The following is a 10,866-nucleotide window of genomic DNA, read 5'->3' as shown; positions in this document are numbered from 1 at the left end:
ATTTTTTGTTAATCCATTGAAAGTCTAGATAATCAGTATTTTCAAGCTTAAAAAATACAGAGTTATTGTAGAAGCAATCCATGCCAATATTTAAAAATGTCTGTTCAGAAGAAAATAATGGTCTCCCAGACTTGCAATGGAGGACAAAAATTAAGAGAATATTAAATATATTTATTTGTGTGTTCCAAAAATTAGCAGAGTTTGTATGGGTTTGGAACAAGATGGGGGAGAATAAATTATGACCATTTTCATTTTTGGTGAACTAACCCTTTAAAGAGCAGCCCTTCACGTACATGAAAAGGTATGTGAATATTTCTCAGTGTCTTCAGATGGAAGCGAGTGCGAGTGAAAGACGGTTCATGATAAGTAAAGATTAAAAATGTCATTATTCATTGTTTGAAAAGTCATCATTCATTGTTTGAGTCCGGTAGTATTTTGAGATTTCATGGAAGGCGGTAATATTCTGAAAAGAGTTTATATTGAAAAATACGCAGATGTGGATTTCGCTTCAGAAATAGTAAAAGAGGCCGTTAAGCCTTCACGTACATGAAAAGGTATGTGAATATCTTCTGTAAAATCAATTCCTTTACTATTTTTTCAAAGCATTTCATAATTAATGACGTTAGTGCAACTGGTCTAAAATCATTTAAATTCTTGGTAACTTTACTTTTTGGCACAGGGACTATGTTAGATTTTTTTCCATATTTTGGGGACTTTTTGTACTTTAAGAGACTCTAAAATAATATAATGAAAAATTCCACATAATTGATCTGCACAGATCCTTAACACCTTACCTCCTATGTTATCAGGCCCTGGACTCTTCTTGACATCTACATTTTGAAAAAGACGTTTAACCTTATGAACTTCAGTATTTCCATAATTACTAGATAGTGTTCCCTGTTTTAATTCATTTATTTCCGCACTAAAATCATGATTGTCAAACCTTAAATAACACTCATTTAATTTATCCACAAAATTTATATTGGAGTTAAAAGCATCCAGTCTGATTATTTTGGTATCCTTCTCAATACCTGCCAAGGTTTTGACCCCCTGCCATGCTGATCTTAAATTTTTTCCATTCAGCCGCCTTCTACCTTATCATTACATTTTAACCTATCCTTCTGTATTTCAGCTCTCACCATCTTATTAATCTCTCTAACTTTTTGTAATTCTCCCATCGAAAAAGCTATTTTCTTTTTGTGCAGAAGATCTTTTGTTCTTTTTGAAATCCAAGGCTTATTATTGGGGAATACTCCAAACGAATCAGTGCAGAAAGAAATATACGCACACACCATCTCAGTAAGTTAGTCAATATTGCTTGAGGCTTCCTCAAAAACAGTCCAGTCTGTGCAATCAAAGCACCCCTATAAAGTCAATGAACTGTCCTCCGTCCAAACTTGGACTCTTTTTTCTTTTACTCGCTGTCTACGTAGCACTGATTTATACACAGGTAACAAATAAACTATATTATGATCAGAAAAACAGCAATAGATTTCATCGCTCCCTTAATTGAGCCATAACAGAGGTCAATTGTCTTATTCAGTCTTGTATTACAAGTAACATATTGATAAAAAAAAATTACTCGATGACTTGTTGAGCTTACAGTTATTAAAATCCCCAAGTATAAAATTCCAGCACAGCTTTAGAGGTCTGTGGCAGCGTTGGGATGAAGCCATGCAAGACATCAATATTTTCTGCCAGGTATTGCACTGCTTTTATCCAGGATCCCCATCTTGTCTGATAGCAAACGCTGGCATGAGAGGAGACAGGCACTGCGGCATCATGAAGGCCCTCAATTCAAGACAACGTTGGGGTGACTGGCAGAAAACACACTTTACCAAACCACACATCCGGTTCAGTTCTTTAAATGTGTCTGGAAACACCTCTAAAACCAACTGCAGCAGATGTGCCAGTCACATGGTCAAGGAAGGGATAAGGCCCTCTTCTTGGGGCTCTGCACTCTCTCCCTCTATCTTTCTCTCTCTCTCTCTCTCAGATAACATTTTACATACATGCTGGGTACATTTAACTGTTTATGTTTTTCCATCCTTCATCTATTTTGTAACCAGTTCAAGTGTAACCATAATGAAATACTGTTATTAAACCATTCCAATTATAAATTATGTGCTTGCTGCTAACTAGTCTCAATTCAACATTAACATTAAAGTGCTACCTATTGCAATACAATATAGTCACATAATATCAATGCTCTCCCACATATTTAGCTATTCTAACTGCGCTTATTTCCGTCAATGGTATAAGTGGCAGTGGGGGGGTAATAGACAAGAAAATAGACAATTTTATACCATTGTGCTGTTAACGTTTCTTTAGTCATTCGGCAATCCTACAGCCTGAACCACTGTAGAGAAACCACCCTTACAATCCTCATTTTTTATTATTCTCAAATGTTTTAATTAATTTTAAATAAATGTTTTAATCATTTTAACTAACTGCGCTTATTTCCGTCAATGGTATAAGTGGCAGTGGGGGGGTAATAGACAAGAAAATAGACAATTTTATACCATTGTGCTGTTAACGTTTCTTTAGTCATTCGGCAATCCTACAGCCTGAACCACTGTAGAGAAACCACCCTTACAATCCTAATTTTTTATTATTCTCAAATGTTTTAATTAATTTTAAATAAATGTTTTAATCATTTTAACATTTTAATACTTTGCTTTTATTGTTGTGATTATTTGTATGATTATTTTAATCCTTTTTTATGTAAAACACTTTGAATTACCATTGTGTAAGAAATGTGCTATATAAATAAACTTGCATTGCTTTGCCTTGAATATTATCCCTATACTGCCTTATTTACATAAAATATATAAAATAACAAGAAAACAAGTATTTTACCTCTGTTTTTATGAGCAAACACAGCTATCAGTATTCCAGCAATCACACTGAGCACAACAATCACGATGACTGATGTCCTCCAAGAATTAAACATATTACCTGCAAAACAAAACAGTAATTAAGCATTCTGACAAGATTATTAAAAAAATATATCATGTTCATTTCTGAATGGTACATAGACAGTAAAATGTTTTAGCTTTACATAATGTAACTGACTAAGCTGATAATCATTAAATATTTTTACTTCATCAAAAATACCATAAGAAGATGACAAACTTGCCAGTACTTACTTGAGCTGATAATCAGTGCCTCCAGCATGTGATGTCTCAGTTTGACTCTGCAGTGAATCTTGTCACTGTGATGTACAGTGATAGTATGTTTCACATTGAATCCCTCTGTGTTTCTGTGTGCCTCTGTAGTTTCTGAACTCAAACTGACTCCTGCACTGTCCAGCCACTCAAGATCAGGTTCAGGGTTCCAACCTTCAGATTCACACTGTAGATGAAGCCCTCCTGAATGATCAAACCCATCTACAGTGATCACTGGAGGACGTCCTACAGCTACAGACCAACAAGAAGAACATTCTGTTGTTGTTCTGGCTTTTTAAAGTTAGTTAGAGCATGTTAAGGCTGGAATACATTACACAACATTTGCCCCGATTTTCCCCGAATTTACAGTCTGGGGAAGTTGACGCTAGTTGAAGAAAGTCAGAGCAAGTCTGCTACCAACAAGAAGAACATTCTGTTGTTGTTCTGGCTTTTTTAAGTTAGTTAGAGCATGTTAAGTCTGGAATACATTACACGACATTTGCCTCGATTTTCCCCGAATTTACAGTCTGGGGAAGTTGATGCTAGTTGAAGAAAGTCAGAGCCAGTCTGCAGATTTGAGTTGACAGATTTCCTAGAAAATCATGTAGTGTATGATGGACACAGACTCCGATTTTTTAGCTTCAGACTTTGATTCCATCCAGTCGGAGATCAAGCATGTTTGATATTTTCAGCCGATTTTAGAACACATGTTGTTTTCATTGGTCATGCGTCTCCTAGCAACAAGGCGCATGTTTCTGCATGAGTTTGTTATTGGAACAACTTGAAAGTCTGGTAGTGTGTGATCCTCCGTCGTTTAGTGTGTGATGGCCAGCTTTCCTTTGTGATTATTTACAAAGTCGGTAAGTCTATGGTTTTAAAAGCTGTTCAGATTTTAGAAGTCATGTAGTGTATTCCAGCCTTTAGTTTTCACTGGTTTACTCACCTTCAACACTGACATTAACAGTGGCATCATCAGACCGGGATTTGGACTGAATGAAACATTTATAAAGTCCTTCATCAGAGACTCGGACTGATGAGAGTTTGAGTGATGCGTTTCCTCTCTGTAGTTCTGGATGATTCAGTTTTGTTCTCCCTCTGTAGGACTGAATCTGATCTGTATTTCTGTCTTCATGATTCTCATAGAGATGCACTAGTTGCGAGTCTTTCAGATCAGATCTAAACCACTCCACTCTCATGTCCACAACACTGATGTTGGGTTTGACTGAACAGGGCAGAATCACATCTTCACCAGCTACAGCAAACACAGGATCTGCAGGACCCACGACTTCATACCGCTCTGTTACAAGAGAAAGAAAGCAGGTCTAATTAAATGTGAACCTCCTGTCAGTTGAACTGTCAACCTTCAAGGGCTACAGCGTTCCCATGTAAAGCAGTAACTGTCCTTCTCCACACAGCTCTGCGTCCGATCATCTCTGCTTGAAAACACTGCTTGTGTGCATTTTTCCTCTGTTTTATTAAACATTAATAAATGGCTCTTTATAAACTTTATTCTAATTGCTCAATATTTCTGAATAATGATAAATAATTGACCTGGTCATTATCACACTAACTATAATTATAAATATAGTTCAGCTGGACAATGAATAGACATGAACACACACTTCAGCTCTTTACATGGGTGTGAATAATTACCTGATATTGAATCTGTAATTCCACTAATCATCAGCAAAGTCAAACAAATGAACTTCATCTCTAAAGGACACAAATGAAAATAAAACATTATAATAAACAGTCAACGCGTGTGTTAACATGCATGTGTTCGCTCTGAATACTTGCACATTTACATTTACAATTACATTTTACATTAGGGTGACCATATTTTCGTTTTTTTTTTTAAAAGAGTGCAGTGGGAGCAGGTTGTTGTGTTTGAGGGGGGTTAAAGAAGCCCCCAAAGCAGCGCAATGGCCATATCCCTTATCAAAACTCTAAATATGTCATCTCCATAACTAAAATATACGGAAGTTCTAAGCGGCCATGCAATATATATTTTTTCCTTCTCGAACAGTTGTATTGCATTTTGACTTCCTTTTTGTAAGGGCTTCTAATATATTTTTTAATTCATTTCTGAATATAATAAACAGAGAAGGGGGTTAAGGAATCTACGTTTTTGTATAAAATATTTTGCCAATATTATAATGTAATTAATCAAATAATATAAAACAAAATATTTTTTCTCCAAAAGCCGCACGAGAAATTGCATTAAAACATTTTACACAGGCATGTATCGAACAGGACGCAGACGTCATCAGTGAGCGACCGCAGGGTCCTTTCAGTCACTGTACGCCTGTCACGCCGTAGTTTCCAGTTTTCTACAGGTCAAACTACAGCAACAGCAGAAATGATCCGATCATTAAGTTCACTCAAATACTCTCTGAATGTCTGTCAGCGGGCTCATGTCAGGCTGTTGTCATCCAGCAGAGGGGTCGGGAAAAGTATAGTCCCCGCCACATTCACTGGAGGTACATGGTTAACTTCAATAGCCTATGGATGAGCGATTCAGAACACAGCAATATGATTTAAATATTATAACAGAGGAAGAATGATTTCAATCAACTAAACGCAGGCTTTTCGGTTAAAAATGTGTATTTGTCTCATTGGCAAAATAAACAGGATTTGTGCAAAATAAGTCTATAGCTCAGTCGGACATGTTCAATATATGTGATCAGTCTCAGTAAATAATCTCCATATTTACCTGCGTATGCAGATGTGAAGACTAGCGAGCATATACAGTAACAATGATCAAATCCAAACCCCTCTGTTTGGTCAATAAACATCAGTGCTGTTTAATTCTGCCTCTCTTTTTCTTCAGCAGTTGATACTAATGTCAGACAGCAGCTGCATCACAGCAGACCTGTCAGACTGTGGAGCTGCAGCTGTGCTGCTGTCAGTGTGGCTCATCGCTCCTACAGCACACAACAGGCTGAGAGCGCAGAGGAGGAGACGCTCCACAGCATCATCAGAGACACAGAGAACATTCAAGGTACACTACAGTTAGGGGTGCAATATATTGATCTAAAGTGACATTTATAATGTCAAAGAATTACATTTCAAAAACTGTGGTTCCTTTCTATTCATCAAAGAATCCGAAAAAACAGCACAAATGTTTTCAACATTGATAGCATCAAATCAGCATATCAGAATGATTTCTGAAGGATCACGTGACACTGAAGACTGGAGTAATGATGCTGAAAATACAGCTTTGCATCACAGGAATAAATTACATTTTAAAATAGATTCTAATAGAAAATAGTAATTTTAAATTGCAATAATATTCCACAATATTACAGTTTTTTTTTTTTTTTAATAAAAAAAAATGCAGCCTTGGTGAACATCAGCCTTCTTGAAAAAATATTTTTTTAAATCTTACGATCCCAAACATTTGAATGGTAAAGTTTCAGAAACTTAAATTACAGTATATACTATGGTGTATTGAAATTGCAAGTATGTTTAAACTGTTGTGGTTTCTGTGTTCAAATAAGGATCCTACTCCAAACATGAGTTCCAAGCAGAGACGAAGAAACTGCTGGATATTGTGGCCAGATCGCTGTATTCTGAGAAAGAGGTGATAAATTAACATAAACAGATGTAATGCTGCCATGTTTGATCAGTTCTCTTGATGCGTTCAAGACTGTATGATCCTACAGGACTCAATCGAGTGATTAACCAATGCATTTTTCAGGCTGATTATTTGATTTCATCCAAGTTGTCATCATTAATGTTGTATTATGTATCTTGAATATATTGCTCACCCTGTAGATTTATTTGATAAAAAACTAATCAAATAAGTACATATTTAATCAGCTTGATATGGCTAAATATTGTCAGTTGTCTTATTGGAGACGTTTTACACTAATAAATATGGCATTTTAAGGATTGGATCCTGATTTATAACTAGAAAACCACCCCAGAAATATCTACATAAATTATAATAATATAACAATGCATGAATTGAAGAAAAGTCATATATATTGATCAGTCTGTAACTCAGTCTAACGGTCAGTGGTTTTCTGGCACACACCTGCTCTGTTAGGTGTTCATCCGAGAGCTCATCTCAAACAGCAGCGATGCGCTGGAGAAACTGCGGCACAAGATGATCACAGCAGGAGGAGATACAGCACCAATGGAGATCCACCTGCAGACAGATGCTGCCAAAGACACCTTCACCATCCAGGTACCTTCAACCCATACAGCTCCTCCATCACGGCTCTGTGAGGGGCTCAAGAACAGAATCATGCATTAGAATCAGATTAAATAGCTGTTAATGCTACTTTTTTCATGCTACTCCTGTTCCATTACCCATCACTTTATTTAAATTCTCAAGACCAATAGTGTTGTAAGGGAAAAAGATGAAGAATAGCATTTCTATCGCCAATTTGTGTAATTCCAAAGCGGTTTTCAGACATTTTAGTCATACAAACAATCAACTATCTGCATAACTTTCCAGTGCAAATGTGCCTCTGCGTGGGCATAGCAGTCATTGCAGATACAAAGGCGTGTGATTGGTTGTACTGCTCAACACTGCAAAAAGCAATAAATGAAAATAAATTTTTGATGCAACATGAGCAGATCTACAGTCATGGCCAAAAGTTTTGACAGTGACATAAAATTTGTGTTTTGCAAAGTTTGCTGCTTCAGTGTTTGTAGATTATTTTTCCACATGTTTCTATGGTATACTGAAAAACAATGATAAGCATATCATAAGTTGTAAAGGCTTTTATTGGCAAAAAAATATAATGAGTCAATATTGACAGTGTTGACCCTTGTTCTTCATAACCTTTGCAATTCGCTCTGGCATGCTGGATATTAGCTTCTGGGCCAAATCCTGACTGATGGCGATCCATTCTTGCCTTATTAGTTCTCAGAGTTGATCACAATTTGTGGGCTTCTGCTTGTCCACTCACCTTTTGAGGACTGACCACAGGTTCTCTATAGGATTGAGATCCAGGGAGTTGCCTGGCCACAGATCCAAAATCTCAATGTAATGATCTTCGAGCCACACTCATTGACACTTTCACATGTGCTGCTGATATGATTAGTCAATTAATGTTAGCTGGTCATTTTGTGTTGCGATCAAAAAACAGTGAAATTTGTTTTATTGTGAAAAATAAATTTTTTGGCCAATGAAGCTTTTAGCAATTATTTAAAATGCATCTGATCACTCTACACAATAATCTTCACACACAAAAAATAAATAAATAAATTGACTGTTTTTTGATCCTGACACAAAATGACCAGCTAACATTAACTGACTAATTATATCAACAGCACATGTAAAAGTGTCAATGAGTACTAGTCAAGTGAAAATTATTATTAGCAATTATTTAAAATGCATCTGATACACTCTACACACAATAATCTAGAAACAATGTGTAAAACACAAAATGTATGTCACTGCCAAAACTGTTGGCCATGACTGTAAATATAATGCTGCAATTGACACTTCATCCATTTTCACATCTCACTTTAATCATGTCATTGCATTTAGTTTAATTGTGAGGGGGCTTTTTTTTGCCCTCGTATCTTGAGCTTACAGTCTTATTCATTAAAGCAGCTGAACCACTGTGACTTACATTATTTACCTTTTCAATAAATATAATGAAGTTCACAATATCTCTGCAGGTTCACTTGATAAATATGTCTTATTATAAAATATTATCTATTAAACAATGTAACTACAAAATGACAACTGAAATATGCATTTAAAGCACTCATTTGTACATATTTTAATTAATAGACAATTATATGCATGTGTAATTTTTCATACATTCAATTTAAATAATTATAATTATGTAAAATATTAAGTATTTACATATTTTAAAATTACATTATATATACAAATTATTTAATGTTGTTTTAAATTAATTCGCCTGTTATATCATTTTACAACTGAAATATACATTTAAAGCACTAATTCATACACAATTTATATGCAATTCTACGCATCTGAATTCAACAGTATGAACTTAATTTTAAGTAATTTAAAAAATCTAATATTTACATATTTTAAAATGACATTATACATATAAAAATTATTTAAAAAAATAATGTTATTAATTTTAGTTTTCCGACCCTAATTTGCACTGATCTTATAACTTGGCCTCTCTGCAGTCCACCTGAAGAAAATTAATTGTAGCGACAGAGCAGTTTAATGCCTGTGTAGAACGTATTGATCAACAGTTTTCTGCTCTGATTTGTAGGACACGGGTGTTGGGATGAACAATGAGGAGCTGGTGGCTAATCTGGGCACCATCGCTCGATCTGGATCAAAGGTGCGTCTCACTGAACTCTGCTGTTCCTCATTCTGACAGTAGGTTTTATTTCATGGTCCTCTTGCTCTTCCTCCATCAGGCTTTTCTGGATGCTCTTCAGAATCAAGCGGAGGCCAGCAGCTCCATCATCGGTCAGTTCGGTGTGGGCTTTTACTCCGCCTTCATGGTGGCTGATAAAGTGGACGTTTATTCTCAGTCAGCAGAACCAGGCTCTCCTGGATACAAGTGGTCCTCAGATGGGTGAGAAAAATCAGAAGACAGATGAATTTAATAACAGTTTTAGGAATGTGCTTTTTTATTCATGCTCCTTGAAAAATCATAATCATGATTATTTCGGTCAATATTGTAATCATGATTATGTTAATAATCGTTGGAAGCCAAAATCGAAATCAAAATTGAACTTTGATGAATCGCACAACCCTCATAATCATGATTATTTCGGTCAATATTGTAATCATGATTATGTTAATAATCGTTGGAAGCCAAAATCGAAATCAAAATTTAACTTTGATGAATCGCACAACCCTACTTTTCTGTTTTGCAGAGGTTGTGACCAAGTACAGCAACTTTGTCAGTTTTCCCATCTTCCTGAACGGACGGCGGTTAAACACCCTGCAGGTATGTGAAGTCTGTTGATGAATGACCTTTGACCTCCCTGTGGCTCTGATGATCAGTCCTGAGCTGTTTTTCTCTCTCTCTGCAGGCGCTCTGGATGATGGAGCCCAGAGACCTCAGCGAGTGGCAGCATGAGGAGTTTTATCGCTATGTGGCTCAAGCCCATGATAAACCCCGCTACACACTGCACTACCGCGCAGACGCTCCGCTCAACATCCGCAGCATCTTCTACGTGCCGGAGATGGTGAGTGTGAGATGACGACTGAATCAGACAAATACACAATGACTGACAAAATAGTGTAACTTACAGTCGCTGAACCACTGTGACTTACATTAATTACCCTTTCAATAAATATAATAAAGTTCACAATATCTCTGCAGGTTCACTTGTCAAATACAGTATTTCTTCTTCTTATAAAATATTACCTATTAAACATAATATATAACGTCATTTAACTGAAAAATGACAACTAAAATATGCATGTAAAGCACTAATTCATACATATTTAAATTTATATGCGGCATATAAATGCATTTACATTTAAATTACTGTAAAAATTGTACATACATAAAATCAAGTATTTACACATTTTAAAATTACATTATACATATAAAAATTATACAAATACATAAAATGTTATTTTAAAGGGGTGGTTCACTAGTTTTTTTCTAGGCTTGATTGTGTTTATGGGGTGCAGTCTAACATGTGTTAATGCTTAGTTTAAAAAAAAACGCATTATTTTTCACATAATTTACCTTTATTCCACACAGCTCTGTCCCTTCTCTGAGAAACT

The 10,866-nt window shown here is 35.8% G+C and overlaps 2 protein-coding genes across 3 annotated transcripts in view; one reads left to right on the top strand and one right to left on the bottom strand.

Moving 5' to 3' along the window:
* LOC107718569 (butyrophilin subfamily 1 member A1-like) overlaps positions 1–4,884 on the bottom strand; it is a 14,348-nt gene extending 9,464 nt beyond the window's left edge. The window contains exons 1-4 of one of the 2 annotated variants that reach the window (XM_016525689.1): positions 4,821–4,884; positions 4,111–4,464; positions 3,150–3,419; positions 2,860–2,958 (exon numbers count right to left, since the gene is read on the bottom strand). In XM_016525689.1, the coding sequence (XP_016381175.1) occupies positions 2,860–2,958; positions 3,150–3,419; positions 4,111–4,464; positions 4,821–4,878 (781 nt within the window). In that variant the 5' untranslated portion in view covers positions 4,879–4,884. The remainder of the gene's footprint in view (positions 1–2,859; positions 2,959–3,149; positions 3,420–4,110; positions 4,465–4,820) is intronic. The other variant, XM_016525688.1, reaches the window with a different exon arrangement.
* Positions 4,885–5,471: 587 nt separating this feature from the next.
* Positions 5,472–10,866, top strand: part of trap1 (TNF receptor-associated protein 1) — a 20,670-nt gene continuing 15,275 nt past the window's right edge. The window contains exons 1-8 of the mRNA XM_016525788.1: positions 5,472–5,647; positions 5,998–6,168; positions 6,668–6,750; positions 7,219–7,359; positions 9,386–9,457; positions 9,537–9,697; positions 9,940–10,075; positions 10,161–10,316. Of these exons, the coding sequence (XP_016381274.1) occupies positions 5,527–5,647; positions 5,998–6,168; positions 6,668–6,750; positions 7,219–7,359; positions 9,386–9,457; positions 9,537–9,697; positions 9,940–10,075; positions 10,161–10,316 (1,041 nt within the window). The 5' untranslated portion in view covers positions 5,472–5,526. The remainder of the gene's footprint in view (positions 5,648–5,997; positions 6,169–6,667; positions 6,751–7,218; positions 7,360–9,385; positions 9,458–9,536; positions 9,698–9,939; positions 10,076–10,160; positions 10,317–10,866) is intronic.

This window comes from Sinocyclocheilus rhinocerous, unplaced genomic scaffold (assembly GCF_001515625.1).
Source record: "Sinocyclocheilus rhinocerous isolate Xijiao unplaced genomic scaffold, SAMN03320098_v1.1 scaffold182, whole genome shotgun sequence".
Taxonomy (NCBI): domain Eukaryota; kingdom Metazoa; phylum Chordata; class Actinopteri; order Cypriniformes; family Cyprinidae; genus Sinocyclocheilus; species Sinocyclocheilus rhinocerous.
Note: the sequence above shows the minus strand (reverse complement) of the source record. Positions and strands in the feature narration are given on the sequence as shown.